Raw genomic sequence first — 21,700 nt, forward strand, 5'->3', positions numbered from 1 at the left:
TTTTCTTTCTTCCATGAAACTCCATAAATTTTAGGTAGGTAAATGTTGAAGGTTGATAGATAGGGCATCAATCTTTAGCCTCCGTAAGGACGATTTTGGCCAATTTAGAATCATCTAAGACTCCATAGCCCAAAGGACTAGGCACTGGTCCATGGATTTTGGTGATCAAACTCCTCTTTCTCCATATTTTCTCCTAATTTTCAGTCCCCTAAAGGTAGCGCGAAAATATAGGGCTTGCAACAAAATTTTAGGGAGGTGATTTTTTGGGAATCCAAGGGTCCAAACACCAAGCTCGGGATCTAGGATATCTATGCTCCAAGCTTTGTGGGAATCCACTCGAGTTTCATCCATAAAATCTCTTGCCCTAGGTGTTGCCCCAAGAGGGAAAACCTCGGTCTTTCTCTTTCACCTTGGGCCCTTCTTTGAGGGTTGTATAAGCATAGTATTCATTGGAATAAATCATAAGAAACCCTTTCTCCTCCCTTGCTTTTACCTAGTGAGCACCTTGGAAGTATTTCTTCCCATGATTATTCATAAAACCCTAGGTCTAGTGCAAGTCTTTCCTAGGCCTCTCAAAGGAAGCAAAGATCCTTTTGGAAGTGTTAAAACATCACAAAGAAATTCTTTGAGAGGTTCTATCCTGTCACTTGGAGTCTTGATCTTAGGAAATACCTATTATCATTGCATATCCCAAAACCCTAAGTCTTGAACTCCTTATCTCGAGGCCTTTCTTGGAGAGTGTTTTATCTTCTTTGAAGCATTGAGCCATTGTTGTGTCTCTCTTTGAATGGGCTTTGTGGAATCACATCATACATAATCATAGAACTACTTATCCTAAGTGAATCCCTTCCTACCGAGACTCCTCCCATCGGTGAAAGTCTATAAAGAGCAGGGGACTTTGGCTGAGGTGACAGGGGGTCATTGTCCCATTGTTATCGATAAGTCTAGCTCTTTTTCCTATATGGTTTCCCTTCCTTAGGGCGCTGCTAGATTGTGTGATAACAGACTGCAAAATCACCTAACAATTAAAACACAAAGTCTAGTGAAATCAACCAGTGATCGCATACAATAATAATTTTTGCATCTAAGTGAACGAAGCTTGAATGTAAAGAGCTATTTAATACTTCAAATAAGGCTTCCCTTCGAAAATTGAGGCTTTGAACTCACAATGGTGTTTCCTCCCTAGGTAGGGGTGGCTAAAGGACAACCCTATTAGGTGTTTCCAGCCCTTAGGGGGAAGTAACATTTCCTCGGTGCACCCTTCAAATGATATGTTTTATGTTAATAATGATGGCAACAGAAGGGTGAAGACTTCATGGCTAAGTGTCATGGTCAAAAGTACCAATGTGATGGGGATCCACATCCTGAGTGTATAGATGTGAGGAGGCAGCAATCGTGGATGCATGAGTTACCAACTTGGCCTTTGTTTTTCCACCCCCCTTGTGCACCTTTTACTTTTGCTTGATTTTTCTTTGTATTATTGCTCGTAGCTCAAAGGGTTAGAGTTTGTTTTGTATGTTGTATAGTAGTTGCATCACCCCTTAATGATGAGGCAACTCATTGTCCATCGAGGTTGGGACATGCAAGGGATCCTTTCATGACGTATAGGAGCACCATTGCGCTTAAGAACCAGGCAATGGCGATAATTTATCAGAAAATAGGCCCTTTAAAGGAAGCATTTATTTTCCCCTATAGCCCTAGGATTTTAGCACTAGTTTCTCCTATCAACCACCAAATATTTAAAAAATCCAGTAAACATTTCCCTTTTGTTTACTTGAAATCTAAAGTGAATTATTGTGTATCTTTCTAATCAGATTTCATTATTCAAGTCTAGTTGCTTATAACGTAAGTAAATTCATATTCTATACTTGTTTATCCTCATCCTCAAGAGTTGCATCTTCTAGCTCAAGCTCATCTTAAACACATCCACCTACTGCTTCTAGAGGAAATTACCACTAGTGAGCTTTGCCCATAAAAAGGGGAATTATTGATATCTTAGGCATCATGTTTAGCCTTGTAGTATCTAAATGCCTCACGATAATCATCTCGTGAGACATATTTATTTTTGTTTTGGTGTGATTTTCTATTATCCTATCAGGACATGCGACCCAGAACATATATCGTATTTCACTATTGAATCTCTGATGTACCACTTGACATCTTATCCATTTTTATATTGCAGCTTTATTTTCATATTTGTGCGACAATGTATTGAAGTTGTATATATATATATATATATATATATATATATATATATATAATTTTTAATGTTTCCAAATAATTTCCATTAATTTGGGACATTTTCCTTGATATTGCTAATAATTTAAATTTTAGACCCAAGTGATAAATTGTTGATAACGATAAATGTATCATTACTTCAAACAAATGATGCTAATTCCAAAGGGGTACAACTACCACATTCATATTGATTACATCATTGGCCTACAAATAAAAATCCAATCATGATACCATCATCATCACTAAGAAGAATATCCCATATATGACCGACAAGCTTGGACAAGAGGCATAATTCAAATTTTTTGTGAGAAATAAATCTTATAGAATCTTAGCAAGCTTGGACAAGAGGCCTAGTTCAATTTTTTCATGAGAAATAAGTGTTATAGAATCTTTTTGTCTAAGCTACCACACTATGAGGGGTATATCTATGCCATCAAAGACATGTAGGACTTTTACATAGCCTCATATGCATCCACTTTGAGGGATTTGAACCTAGGTCTCTGCATTATACAAGCCCAATCACCTTGTTGCTTGCCCGTAGACCACACTCATGTGCACTGCGAGAGGCATACATTATCAATGCAAGAGAAAATTATAGGCATGTCTGACTAGCTTCCAATAGATAATTATTGACCGAAAACCTTAAACTATGATGGATTTACATGAGGATAAACTATGAATGCTTTCCTAATGCTGGAAATTAAAAGGATACGTTGGACATAGAGAAAGTACTCATGCATACTACATCACAAGTATAGCTGACAAATCGACAATTGACATTTTCTGTGACTATTTTAGGGTTAAATGCAGTAAATGTTGGGCAGTCACTTGTCTACTATAAATGCATAAATCAGAGTAACTAGTTAAATAGATTGTATCTCTGATGAAAGTGTCACAACGGGTTGCTTCTTAGATGCCCATGAAATCACACCTAAACCAAGGTGGAACACATAATCAGAAGTGCTCTTCCTATCATCCAAACTGCCTGCAAAATCACTATCTGTGTATCCAATCAAATCTTTCTTTTCTGTGCTTGCATACATTATGCCACAATCTCTAGTTCCTACTATGTATCTCAGAATTCTTTTTCCTGCACTCCAATGTGTGTCTTTTGGAGTCTCCATAAATCTGGAAATCAAACTCACTCCTTGCATGATATCCGATCTTGTAGTTGTGAGATACATGAGGCTGCCAACCAATCTTTTGAATAGAGTTGGATTGACATCTGATCCTTCATCATCCTTGCTTAACTTTGTACCTGTTGCAACTAGTGTAGGGACATGTTTGCAATTTTCCATCCTGAATCTTTTCAACAAATCTTTGGCATATTTATTTTGACAAATAAAAATTCCTTTTTCAGATTGCTCAACTTCTATGCCAAGAAAATATTTCATGAGACCAAGATCTGTCATCTCAAATTCTTTCATCATCGCTGCTTTAAATTCATCTATCTCAAAATCACCTGTAAAAATCATGTCATCAACATATAAGCAAACAATAAAAATCTGTCCATGCTCATTTTCTTTTGTGTATAATGTAGGTTCAATGTTGCTTCTGCAAAATCCATTCTTGATCATGTAGCTGTCAATTCTGCTATACCAAGCTCTAGGCACTTGCTTCAGTCCATAGAGCGCTTTCTTCAACTTGTAAACTTTCTCTTCATTACTCTCAACTTCATATCCTGGAGGTTGCTGCACATAAATTTCTTCTTCTAGAATTCCATTCAAGAAGGTTGATTTCACATCCATCTGATATACTTTCCACTTGTTTTGAGTTGTTGTGGCTAGAACTGCTCTTACAGTATCCAATCTGGCTACCGGAGCAAACATTTCTCGAAAGTTCCTAGTTGCTACGAGAATCCTTTTGCTACAATTCTAGCTTTGAATCTATCAATTTCACCTTTCTCATGTATCTTTGTCTTGTACACCCACTTTACACCAATGAGATTTTTGTCCTTTGGTAAATCAATCAAATCCCATGTATCATTCTTTTCAATAGCTTCAATTTCTTCATCCATGGCTTGCACCCAATTTTCATCTCTGATTGCTTCTTCAAACGAAGAAGGTTGGAATGACAACAATGCAAAATTTGAACTAACATCAAAATCATCATAAATATCTTTCAGACTTCTCATCTTTCTCTTACCATTGCTTGATTCATCACCTGATTGATTGCTGGGAGAATCTTGATCTGTTGATCTACTTGAAGATCCATGCTGCTTTGAAAATCTTGGAGTCCTTGTTGGTGTGTCTCTATTTGGTGTCTTCACCTATGATTCTTGTTGCTCCTTTTCTGCTACATCATCTTCTTCCATCAGTGGAACTTGTGCATCGATTGTTTTGTCAACAGTTCCATTCCATGACTTTTGCTCTTTGAACACAACATCTCTGCTAATTATGGTCTTCTTTGTTATAGGGTTATACAATTTGTAAGCTTTTGATTGCTCACTATAACCAGTAAATATGCATTTTTCACTTTTATCATCCAATTTGCCTCTTCGCTCCTTAGGCACGTGTGCATAAGCTACACATCCAAATACTCTGAGATGAGATACGCTGCAATACATACCTAACCATGTTTTTTCTGGTACTCTGCTCATCACACTCTTTGTAGGAGATCCGTTGATCACATAAATAACACATGCAACTGTTTTTTCCCAATATTCATTAGACAAGTTTCTGCCTTTCAACATGCTTCTTACCATGTTCATAATTGTCCTGTTATTTCTCTTTGCGACACCATTCTGCTGCGATGTGTACCTGGTTGTAAACTGTCTTCTGATTCCATGTTGTTTGCAGTAATCATGGAATGCCTTTGAGTCATATTCTCCACCACAATCTAACCTCAATACCTTGATCTGTCGATCACTTTGGTTCTCTGCTAAGGCTTTGAATTCTCTGAACTTTGCAAAAGTTTCAAACTTTTGCTTCAAGAAGTAAACCCAAGTCTTTCTGTTGTAGTCATCAATGAAGGTGAGGAAGTAACAACTTCCACCAATTGACTATGTCCTCATAGGTCCACACAAGTCTGTATGCACTAGCTCAAGAGGTTGCTTTGCTCTGTATGCAACTCCCTTTGGAAAACTTTCACGGTGTTGCTTTCCCAAGGTGCAACACTCACAAGTACTAGTAGGTTCTTTGATGGGAGGTAATCCTCTGACCATCTGTTTCTGCTGCAACAATCTTAAACCAGAAAAGTGCAAGTGTCCAAACCGAAAGTGCCATAACCAATAATCATCAGAACATGCAATTGTAAAAGAACTGACCTAATTATTGTAATTCATAATTAGAGGAAAGAGTATGTTCCTCGTCATCTGCACCTTTGCTATAAGCTGCTTGCTTGGGGGCTTGTCATATATAACACATTCTTGACCTTGAAAGATAACGATGTATCATTTCTGTGTCAATTTGATCTGAAAATGGGGCACTTAGGCTTCTTGCTAAGTTACAAGAACCTCTCCCACTTCCAAAGCTTTAAATATTCCCAAGTCTTATTGATTAACCAATGTGGAAATGATAATATGCTTGAAATTATATGTGTATGCTTTAAAATCTGCTGTGTATGTTGATATGTAAATACATACAATAAATACTAATGCAACAATAAACAAAACACACAGAACAACAATTTAATTATGAGTTCACCCAAAACTCTCGAGCTACATCTCTGTGAGCTCTAGTCAACTCAACTAGGCTCTCTGGGATTATGGCAAAGTCCTTTTTACAAGCCCTTGGCTCAACTTCACTGTTTTACACAGAAACAATGGGTTTAGACACCGTTTTATCCCTGGCTCTTGAAGCTCTCGGCTATCACTCTGGCTCTTGGCTCTAGCGTCTTTGGCTCTCTGTCAATTTACAGCTCTCTAGCTTTCCATTTGAACTCCAAGTGACTCCCTTGGCTGCGTGCACTTCAGCTTTTGCTTTCTGCGCTGCTTGTTTTGTTGTTGCCTTTTTGTGCTGCTCTCTTACACCTTAGCTTCCTGATTTTGGCTTCGCTTTCTGCTTATGCTCGGTTTCAGCAACAACTTCAACAACCCCCTTCTGTCTCTAACATTCATGGCTTTTAAGCCAACTGGCGTTGTCCATTCGTTTTCCTCTTCTCGGGCTCTCTAGCTCCCAGCCTTTGTCCGCTCGAATCCCCCTTCTGAGCGATAGCAATCATAGCATAACGTCTTCAGGGGAGGTGGCCACCTGTTCCGCAACGGAAGAGTCCATCGGGCCTTTGAAATCCCCGAAATAGCCATTCTCTGTTTACACAGAGAAATACATTCAAACACGGGAAAAATCCGCCAAAACACAGTTCATCGGACTTCAAATATTCATAAATCCGCTTTATACTTCTATCGGGTCCGCCTTTTAATCACTATCGCAAGTCGCAACTACCCTGTTCCGTGGTTTCCCTTTGTATTTTAAAAATACATTAAAACATTGCAAAATCCCGTAAAATGGCTTTAGATAGACTTGACATAATATAATATCGCATTCATAGATCCCGTTGGGTCCGGTTTCATCGCATTGCTGCTTCCCTTCGTATTTCGTTTATTTAATGAAAAATGCAAAATACATAGGAAAAGCCATGTTTCCCAGATCTCAAAATATATTGAATATCGTTCATAACCCCGTCGGATCTGGATCTATATCGCAAGTCGCGTATGTATTGGCCCCCCGCTTCGTGGTGTTGCTTCGATGCGACTTGTCGCAATCGCATATCGCATGAGCCCCAGGGTCTGTCCATTTGGCATGGCCTATGCCAACGCAACCCGCCGACGCCGATATCAGCGATCGCAATGTTGCTCGGCCCGGGGTCCCGCCTTTGCCTCGTGGCATCGCCAATTGCAATCTGCCGATATCAGCGATTGGCTTATCGCTTGGCTCGGTCCTTATGCAACATCGCCTGTCTGCTTCCGACCCGATATGTCGGGGATCGACGATCGGGGGTGCTTCCCCTTTTCCGCCTAAATCCGCCTTTGACCTCCTTCGATGCGATTTTCTTCATAAAGCCTTTTAGGCCATTTTTTAAAGGATTTTGCCTCTTTTTCTAAGGAACAAAGGCGTCTTCCTCCTGCAATAACTTCTACATCCTAAGTCCATTTTTGCCCATTTAAGTTGCAGCTGATTTAGAATGAGACGATCTCTACAATGGGGCTATTTTCAAGAACATCCTTGGACTTTCATGCTCCTCAGTAAGGAACACTTAGACTTAGGAGTCTATCCAAAATCCATTTTGGATCACAATTGACCAACACTTATTAAATTATGTTTGAGACTAGAAACATAATATACCTCTGAGATTGTCTTCGGCTCCCCCTGCTTAGTCAGAATGTTGACCACTCCTTTGCCATCTACTTCCACAGTCTTGTAAGTCCCCAACTTTACCTCTGTTTTCACAGAGTGATTGGAATTTGCAACCAAATTCTTGTTGCCTGTCATGTGGTTACTGCAACCACTGTCTAACAGCCACACACTAGCAGATGGTTCATGCATGGTATGCAAAACTAAGAACATGGAGTTAGAACTCTCTGTAGTGACATTAGCTCTCTGGTTCCCTTAATCAGCTATCTTCCTCCTGCGATCACAAGCATAGTGACCAAATTTATTGCAATAATAACATCTCACCTTTGATTTGTCAACTCTTTGATTGTTTTTGAAGCTTCTGTAGTTGCTTTCATTTTCATGTTCATGCTCTTCTCGGCCATCTTTCTGACCACCATATTTTTCGCTTTGTCCTCTACCTCTCAATCTACTTCTGCCTTGACCTCTGTCTCTTGAAATAGAAACCTAACTTTTGAAAGTGGTCTCTAAAGTGAAATCTTTATTTTTGTCTATCCTTGCCTCATGCGATAGAAGTGATCCCATCAACTCATCAACTGTCAATGATGCCAAAACTTTGGCTTCTTCTATGGCTACTACCACAACATCAAATTTGGTAGACAAAGATCTGAGGATCTTCTCAACCACTATTTGATCTTTAATCTCTTCACCATAAATCTTTAACTGATTTACAACAGTTATGACCCGATTCATGAAAGAATCGATGTCCTCTGTCTCCTTCATCTGCAAACTTTCAAAATCTCTCCTAGTATTCTGCAACTTAACAATATTGACTTTGGCCATACTTGTATAGTTTGTCGCCAAAGTATCCCAAGTTACTTTTGCTGAAGACATGATCATAATCTTCTGGAACACTGCTCGGTCCACTCCCTGTTGAATAAGCTGCAACACTTGTGCATTCTTCTTCTTGTCCTTTTTCCATTGTTCCTTCTCTGTATTACTCAGAGCTTTTTCTTCTGCTTCATCCTCAGGTTCTGAAAACCCAAACTAAACATAATCCCAGGCATCATGTGCCTGCAATGTGGTCATTATCTTAATGGCCCACACATCATAATCTTCCTCTATAAACGGTAGAAATTGGGGCTAGAAATTTGAGAAAGCCATCTTTCTCCAAAAATTTCTCTTTGAAAAAAAAAAAAAACTCTAAAATTCTCCTTAATAAACTTTTTCAAAAAATAATCCCTTTCAATAAAACCCTAAGTTTTCTTCTTATATAATTTTTTTTTTTAATCTTTATATAATAAACCCTTTTCATAATGTCTCTTTTTTGAAAAATCCTTTTATGTTTTACCACACCTTTATATAACTTTAAACGAAAACCTTATGAATTACGTGAACCTCATAAAACAATAACGTAAACATTCATGTTAACCTCATAATTTTTTTTTTAATGAATAATGTAAACCTTCTTGTAGGAATTTATAGGGTAAGTTCCTCAGACAGAACACCAAAGGACACCCCTCACAAACAGATCACAGATCAATACACCAGTACTTTTGACGTGGTTAAAACCCTCAAAGAGAGAAAAAGTCCACGGCCTGAGCCAACGCGGCCACTTCAGGCAATTTATTAATAAAATAATGAAAATTTACATAAGCTTCTCTCATGCACGGTTAACCTACAAATGACCCTCCATGCTCTTTAGATAGAGATGATGGACCAATCGGGTGTTAAGCCACGGATCAAGTGTCGATAATACCGAGGAGAGAATGAACCGTCGGATCACTACATATCGTGACCGTCGGATTGTAAGTTACAAAATGTACATAGTAAAGAAACACACTTTACCTAACTCTATACTAGACCAAGTTATACTTAACTATTTCCTATGTGTCGAAATATCCTAACATCCCCCCTTAAGAACAACTTGGGATAGGATTGAAGGATTTACAAATATGACACAATAGGAGAAGGAAGGAGGCACTAGAGCCTATCCCCCCTTAGTGACAACTTCCTGAACTCCAACCATGAATTGAAGTTTAGGGAACTTCGCCTCTATGAGAGCCTTTGTAAAGATGTCTGCAACTTGATCATCTGTTGAACAATATTGCACTTCAAGAACATGGTCGTGGATGAGCTTTCTGATGAAGTGCATCTGCAGTTCAATGTGTTTGTTGCGCTGATGTTGGACTGGATCTTTGCATAGTTGAATGGCACTTTGATTATCACACCAAAGTGTAGTCGGATGTTGCTGCTGAAAGCTAAACTCTGACAGGATCTGACAAAGCCACAAGGCTTCCTTACTAGCTTCTACGGCACCACGATACTCTGCTTCTGCTAAAGAAAGAGAAATGGCACCTTGTTTCTTGCAAGCCCATGTAATAGGTCCTGAACCAAGAGTGAACACAACCTGCAGTAGACTTCCGATCATCAGGGTCACCAGCCCAATCGGAATCAGTGAAACCAACCAATAGAGGAGATGCTTCGGCACTGTAATAAATCCCAAACTAAACTGTACCTCAAACATAACAAAATATTCTTTTAGTTGCTTTCCAATGACTTTCACGTGGGTTTTGCATAAACCGAGCAAGAAGGCCAACAACAAAGGAAAGGTCAGGACGAGTATGGGTTAGATACAAAAGTTTTCCTACAAGTTGACGGTATAAGGTAGCATCAACTTCAGGAGAAGTACAAGTGGCTGAAAGTTTGACTCCAGACTGAAAGGGAGAAGGGGCTGGCTTACAGTCTTCCATGTGAAAATGGCGTAGAATATCACAGGCATACTTGGACTGGGAAAGGGAAATACCTTCCTTAGATTGCAAGACTTGAAGACCAAGAAAATAATGTAAGTGTCCTAAGTCTGTCATTTCAAACTTCCTTTTAAGGCTAGACTTCACATGGTTTATAAGGTTGGGATCACTACCAGTCAAGATTAGATCATCAACATAAAGAACAAGAATGATAAGAGACTTGCCCACTTTCTTGGTGTAAACAGTATTGTCATAATGACACCTAGAAAAGCCATTTTCTAAAAGAAAGTTATCCATTTTGGCATACCAAGCTCGAGGAACTTGCTTGATACCATAAAGGGATTTCTTAAGCCGACATACAAGGCTGAAGTCTGTTTGTATAAAGCCAATAGGTTGTTCCATATAGATTTCTTCATGCAAGTCCCCATGCAAGAAGGCAGATTTAACATCCACCTGATGGACTTCCCATTTGAAAGAGGCAGCAAGGGAAAGAACAAGGCGGATAGAGTTCATTTTGGCAACAAGGGAGAAGGTTTCAGTGTAGTCAATGCCTTCAACTTGTGAAAAACCCTTAGCAACAAGACGAGCTTTATGTTTATCAACTTTCCCATCTGGTCCATACTTGGTTCTGTAAACCCATTTGCATCTAACAAGTTTTCGTCCCTTTGGTAGAGGAACAAGATCCCATGTATCATTTGCCAATAATGAATGATATTCTTCATTCATAGCTGTTTCCCAATCTGGATGACCTGAAGCTTCTGCAAGGTGTCAGGATCATAATTCACTGAAGCTTGAGCCAGTAAAGAAGAGGCTCTATCAAACTGAGAACGTGTACATCGCTGATCTGTAGGATCACCGACAAGATCACCTGCTGCATCCCGAGTAGCACGAACCCATTTTGGAAGCTGAGGAGCTGAAGGAGGATCCTGAGAAGGTGGGGGAGGATTTTCATCCTCGCTTTCATCATCTGAAGAAGAAATATTTTCAAAAGTAGAAGAGATAGGGAGAGGTGGCACATCCGCCGAACTAGGCTCGCAGACCGATATATTTTCAGCAAACTTTACATCTCTTCTAATGATAATAATTTTGGACTTAAGTGGAATAAGTCTATATCCTTTGACATCTTTAGAATATCCAACAAAAATACATTTTTCACTCTTAGGTTCTAAAGCTTTATGTTTCTCATCTGGAATATGGGCCCATGCTTCACTTCCAAAAGCACGAAAGTGACTTACATCTGGTTTAATTGAGCTCCATGCTTCTTCTAGAGTGATGTTCTTTAAAACCTTAGTAGGAGTGCGATTTATTATGTAATTTGCACAGTTAATTGCTTGTGCCCAATAATTAAGACTAAGTCCTTTAGATTGAAGCATACAATTAGCCATTTCCTTTAAGGTGCGATTCTTCCTTTCAGCTACACCATTTTGTTGTGGAGTATATGGAACAATATGTTGCATTTGAATTCCATGCTCAGTGCAAAAGTTGATGAAGTTGTTTTTAACATATTCTCCGCCATTATCAGATCTTAGCTTAAGAATTTGATGTCCAGATTGTTTTTCAACAAAGGCCTTAAAGGCCAAGAACATGTTAAATACTTCACTCTTGATTTTTAAGAAGTATACCCAAGTGCGTCTGGAGAAATCATCAATGAAAGTTAAGAAATACTTGTAGCCAGAGAAGGAAACAACTGGAAGTGGACCACATAAATCACTATGCACAAGCTATAAAGGGGCTGAGGCGTGCCAAGAGGCACGTTTTTCAAAACTGTCCCGATGATGTTTTCCGAGTACACATCTGGAACAAACACCATCTCTGCAAGATACCATTGGAAGACCTGTCACCATATTTTCTTTACATAGATTCTGAAGAGAGCGATAGTTTAAGTGACCAAATCGCTCATGCCAAAGTTTGCTTACTTCATCATTATGAGCAACAAATACCGAGGGAATATTTGATGACCCAAAGTTGTGAAACTTATACAACCTTGTAGAATCATCAGCAATGCCAGTAGCTAAAATCTGTCTAGGATCTCTTAGGTCCTTAATTACAACATCGTGAGGTGAAAATTCAACGATTTTACCTTCACCTGAATGGGTTATCTGATATACAGATAGAAGGTTGCAGGATAAGGTTGGAACACATAATACATCATTAAATTGACCATTGTCTATATGAACAGTTCCAGTCCCTACAACACTAAGAGATCTATCATCACCAACATATATATTTTTGGTGTTACAATCATTTAAAGAAGAAAACATGGCTTTGTTTTTGGCCATGTGATAAGAAGCTCCAGAATCAATGAGCCACTCATGAGAATGAGAAGAAGAAAATACATTTAGTGCATAGCCAGACCGAGATGCTTGACAACCACATGTAGAAAGTGCCATTCCTGAAGATGAAGTTGAAGTTGAAGAGTGCTCCAAATGGATGTGATGCTTCTTCATTGCTGCTTCCAAGGCTTCCATCTTCTTAAAGCATTTAGATTCTAAGTGGCCATCTCGATTACAAAAGTTGCAATGTCTATCAGTCTTCTTCCCTTTGTTTTTATTTGTCTTATCATTTTGTTGAAATGATTTCTCATTTTGACGTTGAAATTGCTTAGGACCCTTGTTTGGTTTAGGACCATTCCTTTTAGGATACAACTTCTTAGGATTCTTTGGATTTGGTTGTTGCTGGGCGGCTAACGCTTTCTTAGAAGAGTTTCCAAGATTAAAAAGACCAAGGTGTAAGAGTTTTTCTTGTTCTCTTATTAAAGAATCACAAAAAGAATCAAAGGAAGGGGACTTGTAGTCTTGTCCTTGAGAAATGAAGGCTTCTCTTGTAGAATGGAAGGTGGAAACAAACACAGAGTAGGCTGGTCCCAACTTAGTAAGAATGGAATAGATAAGGTTACTATCTTCTTTCTTAACCTTAACACCTTCCAAGAGAAGTCTAAGGGTCTTGAACTTGGACAAAAAATCTTCAATGCAAGAAAAATTATTGGGGTCCAATGTAAGCATCTCATTTTCAAGTTGATGGGCTCTAAGTTCATTTTTAGTTCCAAAGACTTTAGTAATCTGTTTCATTGCTTCATCAGAAGTATCAAGTTCTGCAATATGGAATCTAAGATCTGGAGAAATAGGCATCCCTATCAACCCACGTGCTTGATCTTGCCTATTTTCCCATTTAGCTGCCTTATCTTCATCTTTCGGTTTGGTTTCTTGGTCTGTGACTATTCTGTAGAGACCTTTACTTCTAAGTAAATCGACAATGTAGGACCATCATTGGAAGTAGTTGGTGTTGTCAAGAATAACTTGGCATGGACTTTCCATTTTAACATAAACTGAAGCTATAGATGCTGAAACTAAGTGTTCCAATGGAAAGATCTCGAAAAATTAGGCTGTTTCAAAAAAACGGTTCTGAAAACGGCTTCCGGATGAAGAAGTTATGGCTTTTTGAAGAAAATTTGATGAAGTCGCCGACGAAGTGCGGGAATGTGCGGAAATGAAAAATCCGCCCCCACAAAAAGGAGACTTGAACTCAAGACCTCTACTCTCATAAATTAGCTTTGGACCAATTGAGCTATACAAAAATTTTGAGAGAGAGAGAAGGGGGGGGTTGAAGCTTTGGGTTGCGTGCTTGCTTTGAGAAAACTCTTTTTCCCTACAAAACAAAAAACACAAAACCCAACACGGACATACAAAAAAAACAAACCTTACGGCTCGAAGTTAGCTTTAGCCGGAAACTAAATATTTTCCTCAATGTTTCTGATTTTTCGAGATCACACTAAGGCGCAGCGGAAAAGAGCATACGCATGAGAAAAATCCTTCCTTTCTGTTTCTGATTTGCCCAGATCGCACAGAGTCGCGGGGCAAAGAGCATACGCAGAAATGAAAGGTATAGATCTGGTAATAAAAAAAGCTAAATAAACCGAAACCGAAATAAACAGAGAGAAAATAACTGTAAACTGCAAATAAACACTGTATACCTCCAGATCTTAAAAATGACGTAGCTAGGGCTACCGGAAACCTTTTCGCGTGAAACGAAAGGGGTTCCTCACTGGAACAGATGCTCCCAACACAACAGAGTAGTCCTCTCGGCCCGAAAGCAGTCAGAAACAGTAGATCTAGGAAACAGTAGTCGGATGCAGTTCTACCGGCTTCAGATTTGGATCACCAACAGACGCGGCCCTCAAATAGCTCTGATACCATGTAGGAATTTACAGGGTAAGTTCCTCAGACAGAACACCAAAGGACACCGCTCACAAACAAATCACATACCAATACACCAGTACTTTTGACGTGGTTAAAACCCTCAAAGAGGGAAACAGTCCACGGCCTGAGCCAACGCGGCCACTTCAGGCAATTTATTAATAAAAGAATGAAAATTTACATAAGCTTCTCTCATGCACGGTTAACCTACAAATGACCCTCCATGATCTTTAAATAGAGATCATGGACCAATCGGGTGTTAAGCCACGGATCAAGTGTCGATAATACCGAGGAGAGAATGAACCGTCGGATCTACATATCGTGACCGTTGGATTGTAAGTTACAAAATGTACATAGTAAAGAAACACACTTTACCTAACTCTATACTAGACCAAGTTATACTTAACTATTTCCTATGTGTCGGAATATCCTAACACTTCTTACTCCCTCATTACTCCCAAGCAGTGTTGCACACATCGCGATCGGGATTTAATCGGCGCCGGGAAAAAAGCGGAAAAAATCGTTAAAATCGGGAAAAAATCGGAAAAAAGCGGGAAAAAATCGTTTGGCACAAAAATATTCATTTTTTTTCAATTTTTTTAATATCTAAACCATCTACAACATAAAATAAATACATTGACACATAAATATGATAAAAAAACTAATATATAAGATGTTTAATATCATTTCTAGCGCTAAAATCACACATAACATTGAATCATGTCCTGAATAGTAAGTCCCAACTCAGCCTCAAAATATCAACAAAAAATATGATAATGTATCTCATCATGTCATAATGTCATATACAATAAAATGAAAGTCTAATCCTATTGATTTCCTCTGCCCCTCTTGCGAGAAAATGCCACAGCTTTCCCTTTCCCTCTAAATGTAGATGCTGGTGCCCGTGCAGGTGGAAATGGCAGTGGAGTCTGATGTGATCTAGACGTTGAAGAACTAGAAGTAGGAGCTATAGGAGGTAAACCACGTCCTCTACTGGTGGCAGGGGTAGCCCGGGCAGGTGGTGTCACCTGGAAACATTACAATCTCCCAATCCTGAAATCCTGAAAAACTGATAAGTCTGCTGGATTTTAAATGAAATCTAAAATTCTACTTTCTCCATATGAAATCCAATGAGGCTGGAACCACTCTCAAACATCCTGAGTCATTTCATGGTAATGTTAAAAATTTAAGTAAAAGGATGAAAATGAAGATTAAGGAGAATGTCACTTTTACTTTAAGAATTTAACATTACCATGAATAGTATATCCATACTAGGGCCTAGACTTGATCATTAAGCTACCCCACTCAAAAATTATTTGTTTCTTTCAAAAAACATTGCATGAAAAAACCCAAAAAAAGTTATAAAACTATGCTGTCCTGATCCCCCACGATTTTTTCGTTAAAAATCGCGCTTTTTTCGAAAAAATCGCGATTTTTTGAAAAAAGCGCGATTTTTTCAGTAAAAATCGGCAAAAAAAAAAGTAGGCGATTTTTTCGTATAAAAATCGCGATTTGATCGGCAAGATGAAAAAATCGTGATTTTCCGATAAAATCGCGATTTTATCGCGATTTTAACAACACTGCTCCCAAGTGACTTTTAAAAACTTTGACCTCGGAATTTTTGGTTGACTAACGTAGTGCACCACTGGGAGGAGAGCGTTAAAGCTCTAACGCGTCAAAAATTCTCGGAACTTGTGTGCATCTAAATCTGGCTAAGTGACCATTGCAAATCTGTTTTTGTGTAACCTTGCTCTAATACCAATTTGTTGGAAAGGCCAAGAAGACAAAGCATGAATTCACACATAAAACATAAGTTGCTGCTCTTCTATTGATCACACAAAATATGATCCTTACAAGGAACCCCGTAAAGGATATTTATCATTTTCCAACTAGCTACTCGCCTTGACATGCAACCACACACTAAAACACTTAACTCTAATTGACTCAACACTCAATCACTCAGTTAACTGACTCTTTGTGTTTAGCCAACTCCTCATGCAAGAGCAATTATCTTATTTTAACAGCCTCGTTATGTAAAGCCATTGCTTTTTGCTTTCTCTAATTGTGGTCCTATTTATCAAATATAGATTCTACTGTTTTCCAACTTACCGTGTGGACAACAAATTCTATTGTCAGCTCTTTGTCTCATTTCCACATTTCAGCAATAATTATGCATTGTGTCCCCCTTGTATAAGCTCTGTTTTCAGGTTTGATTCATTGACATCCCTGATTTTCTTAACTGATGATAGGCAGAGAAGTAAAAGAGTGCATAGAAAATCAATTGGAGCAGAGGGACCAAATATACGCAAGTCAACACATTCATTTTAAGATGATTCTAATATAAAGATGATGTTCACATTCAGACATCTTATTACAGTCTCATTTATTCCGTGCATTCAAAAGGCCTAAAATAGAAGATCTTTTAGTCAAAATTCAATCATGCATACAGGCAATGGTAATGACCAGTCACGAAACAGCATTACACAGAAATATAGAGTAATAATAAGATATACAAATATAATAAATGAATACACATGTCTGCCATGTGGGAATTGATAGGGTCATACTAAAGCGAACAATAATAGAATGAATTATATGCAGAATTAATAAGCTTAGGTGCCGATACGCAAAATTTGGCACGGGATGACAGAATAGTGAAGGATGTGCAAAGAAATATGTGTGTCAGACAAACAGGAGGCACTGGGCGTCATAGCTTGTTATTTGATTTTCACATATCCCTAAACCAGACTTTACGGAACAGAAATTTCCACCAGTATGTCTTCCACCTAGAGAATTTCACGTTAGTGTCAAAGATAAGCTAATAATATCTTATATCCATTTTCCCTGGTCTAGGGTTTCAGTCATCAGGAGTTACTGAGCTATTTCGTTGAGATCAGCATGTACTATCAATGGCAGATTCCAACTGCCTAATGTTGTTAATGCATATGAATATGTGAGATCGAGGTCAAAATGACAAAGAGGCAAATGTCATTTTTTTTATTTAGATAACGCAATGAAACTTGTGGTCTGAAAAGGGAACTAGTTGTACATTTGTTACGATGGTAAAACATGACTGCGCCCTATAAACCATTAGCATTGTCATTTTCTACTGCTAACATCAAGAAATTAAGCAATCTAATCTCACTGGGGTATAAACGTTGCAAGAAGTCCATTTCTGCTTGCAATTGCCCTTATAGTCTCTTTTAGGAAAACTAAGTTATCAGCTGCATCCATGCAAGGTGAATGCCCCAAGGATATTTCAAACTGGCCTTTCCCTCCTTCTGCATGCACCTGCAAAAAAAAAAACATGCAGCCAATTTATATGTAGACCAAAACAAACAATTTAACGAGAAGAAACAGCATACACATCAAATCGTTTGCCTAGCGATTAGCGAAACTGGATATTAAACATTTCTAAACTGAGAACTTGCAATACCTAAATATTAAGCATCATTTGGATAATTATTTTAATCACTTATTCTTATTCTTACATTGAGTTAAATGCATTGGTTTAATATCACTTATTCTGGCTTAAAGTATGTGCTTAATATTTCCCATTACAATATACTTTACTAATTAGCCATCTCTATACAAATGGATAGTAAAAAACTAAATCTCTCTTTATGAATAGACAATAAAATCTGAAACATAGCACACTCATCTGCATTGAAATGAGAAAATGCGGATCTTTGATTAGAAAATATGGACATCTACAGTTATAGCTTTACATAATAACTAGAGAATAAAATTAATGGTTATATAGAGTAATTGGATAAATAGTTCAATATATCATGACTGGTTAGTTTGAGTCTTTAATTATTTGCTGATTATGATATCCATTGAAAATATGGAAATTTAATGTATCTTTACATTAATAATTTTATAATCTTAGTGAAAATGGTTGATGTTCATATCTAATATTTTAAAAACTAAATTACAAATTACTTTCAAATAGACTTACATTATGACTATTTTTTTTTTTTCATACAAAAAACAAAAACCTTCATTCAAATTAGAGAATATTTTACAATGTCATTCTGGTTTAACCTTTCCTGATTATAAAAATGTGAAAAAAGATTCTTTTTATGTACTTGTAGTCGCATATATCATATTTTCCAAGATGAAGTGAAGGCTAATTATTTGACAATTTCTCCCATTTTTTTGCTTGCAATTTCTACATTGTTAGGAGCATTAACTAGCATCGCAAGAGAGTCACAATAAATCAGCATCTGAGATAGTGAAGGTTGGAGCAGGAACAAAGCCCTGAGATAACACATCAACTAGGAGTGAGGATTAAACAAAAAATAACATTTCAGGGAATTGTAAATAAAAAAGAAGAGAAATATAACAAGGGAAAAGGAAGATTTGTGAGAAAGAGTGACGCCTTGAATAGGAAATGAACATGAATTAGTTTTATTTTTTTGCCTAGGTATTTGTGATATAAATGAGCATATGAGGGTGGCTAAGAAATTTTAACAAGAACTTCATTCTTGTATTCTGTATGAAGGTGAAAATTATGAAATTTTTTGAATATATACATCAAAAACCCTACTGCAAACACTAGTTTATCATCTACTTGTTTTTACATTCAACAAGTTATTTAATTATTTAAACAACGATGAAAAATAGTATTGCAGACTACATTGACATACAGATCATAAAATGAAATAGATACGAGACAAACACACAAGAAACACCGTTATTTTTGGACAATACATCCCCGGAAAACCCAATGCAGGAAAACTAGTGTAGCAACTCTGAGGGTTTTCTATTATTAAGTAGTAGTTCTAAATACAACTCTGGATGCCCTCTCGACAATCCAGTTACAAAGATAAAATATACTAGCAGAAACCTAAGTGAGATTACCTCACTTCACCTGGCAAAATCCCTCCGATCTAGCAATTTAACTGACTATCCTCGGCTACAACTGCGCTGCCCCTTTGCAGTAGCTGCGTGGGCCTCTGTGGAGCACTTCTAAGACTCTATGTTAGCCTTGCATTGCCTCCTGGAGCTTTGACGTTAGCCTTCTCTGTTGATCCTACTGCTCCTCGACTGAATTCAGACTTCTACAAGAGGACAACTCTTCCCCTACGCTGGCACTACGTCAAGCAATGCGTGGGCCCTCCTGGCCCAACATGAGACTCCCTTGGTCTGTGCTGCCTTCTCTGGCGTATCTCTGCCTCTCTCTGCTGAGTATTCGGGGTCTCATAGAAGATCCTTGAACCCCAACTATCCCGTCCCCTCTGTTGTAACTCAAATCACCTGTTCGACTTTCTCAGCAAATATTGCCCTAGAAAAATCAAACTGACTGATCAATATGGTGTATCTCCAACTGACCCTCAAGACTCCTCTTATATTTTTCTTGTTGAAGAATCGACGACCGAGATTAAGTCCCTAATCAATGGCTAAGATTAAAACAGACTTAATCCTCGTCTCTTAGAAGCTTCTCACCCATATTTTTATTAATACCCATTAATATTTTTATTTTCCTAAGTTTAGACTTAGGAACCCCATTAAAAATATTAATTATTTTAATAACTCACAGTCGGGGTGGAATTTTTCCAAACAATTTCTGGGTCTTGGAGATCTTATGTATTCTAGCCCCTCCACAAAATTTTGGAGCTAGAACACATCTGATGCTACCCCAAAATCAACACTCCCTCTTAGCGAGGAATGTGCTCTAGCAATACTTCCAACTAGAAGCATCACACGGATCCATGACATCGGTCCTCTGTGCTGCTGATGCTTGGCCTGCTACCCTTCATCCACTGCATTGCTGCACCTGTACTGCTACCCATGACACTGCCATTGTCATTGCTGCACCTATACTGCATCTCCCTCTAAAAATGTTGCATCATGTTGCCCATAGCACTGCCACTACTAACTGTTGCACTGCAACTTAGTTGTTAAGAAGTAAGAAACTGAAAAAGTCACCCAAAGCTGACATATTGGTCAGTCTGGATACCCCATGATGTTGAAGATACCTCTGCTGCTAATCTATGTTGACCCTTTGATGCTACTGCTCTGTTGTTGTATCTGCTCTGTGCCTCCCGCACTGCTCAACGCTCTACTGCGCTGCTTCAGACTTTTCCACTCTAGATCTTCCATTGTTGCTCCATCATCCCTCACACCAATTAACTCCCATCATACTACTATTGCCATTAAGGGCTCACGTAGCCGTATGTGATCCAAGAGTTTGGGCACCTCAAGGGTCCTGCCCCCATGTAGTCCTCCCGACTACAGTTCTATGTCACCCCACCTCTTCTCTATAGGTGCATGAGCACTCATGGCACAATCCTCATCATTGTCCTCCTTGTCAACTTTCATTGGAGCAGCCTTCGAGTCAGACTTCTCTTCCTTGCCCTTCTTCCGAGGACATTGTGTGGCAAAATGTCCCAGTTCCCCACACCTGAAGCATCTGACTTTGGTTATCTCTTTCTCTTTCCTCTTCTACTGCCCTGGTTGTCCCGCTGATGCGAGAGTTGCATCCTCCTCTTCCTCCTTCTTGACTCTGGCTCCTTTGCCGCTACTTCCTACCTTGGTTAATGTATGATCTCTTCTTTTTGAAGAGCTTCCCACATCTCCTCCAACCTGGGGAGAGAAGCCCTGCCCAAGATTCTCTGGACAAAGGTCTCCCAGTCTTCAGTGACAGCATTAAGGGCAGCCTTGACAATGAACTCAGGATCTGGTGTAGACCCCACGAAAGTCAGCTAGTCTCGAATCCCTTGCAACCTAAGGAGGAAGGGATCGATATCTTCTCCCTTCTGCATCTGGTACTGTCTCAGTTGATTCTCCAATAGCATCTTTTGTTGAACGGAAGTCCCCTGGTACAAGGTGGTCAATGCTTCCCACATCTCCCTTGTTGTTTCCTTCTCAGCAATGTGTGGGACCACATGATCTTTGACCTCGTCTAGAATCATGCATTTAGCCTTCACCTGGGCCTCCTCGTACTTCTTTAGCGGATCAACGTCGACCGGAACAACAACTACCTTCAAGGTATAGTCCTTGATGCAATTATTGTCTATAACTGCCAGGATCCTCTCCTCCCAGATGAAAAAATTGGATGCTCCATCCAATTTGTTCTGATCCCTTAGTCCATTGACTGCCATCTTTGCTCAACAAGTATAGAACAAGTTCTATTCTCCGTCTCTCGCTGCTACCTCAACAAGACTCGGATCCGGATTTCTTTGGCACTAGAAATCATCTAAGGAACAAGCTCCTCTAGACTCCCTCTGAGTCCTGATTTCCT

The 21,700-nt window shown here is 38.8% G+C and overlaps 1 protein-coding gene across 1 annotated transcript in view; it reads right to left on the reverse strand.

The window, feature by feature from the left end:
• LOC149186540 (protein fluG-like) overlaps nucleotides 1–21,700 on the reverse strand; it is a 323,927-nt gene that overhangs the window by 95,502 nt on the left and 206,725 nt on the right. Inside the window, exon 14 of the mRNA XM_089412631.1 lies at nucleotides 17,597–17,742. Coding sequence (XP_089268757.1) covers nucleotides 17,597–17,742 — 146 coding nt within the window. The remainder of the gene's footprint in view (nucleotides 1–17,596; nucleotides 17,743–21,700) is intronic.

The sequence above is a fragment of the Pinus tabuliformis genome, chromosome 3_1 (assembly GCF_031772625.1).
Source record: "Pinus tabuliformis cultivar Carrire ecotype Pingquan chromosome 3_1, CPIR1, whole genome shotgun sequence".
Classification (NCBI taxonomy): domain Eukaryota; kingdom Viridiplantae; phylum Streptophyta; class Pinopsida; order Pinales; family Pinaceae; genus Pinus; species Pinus tabuliformis.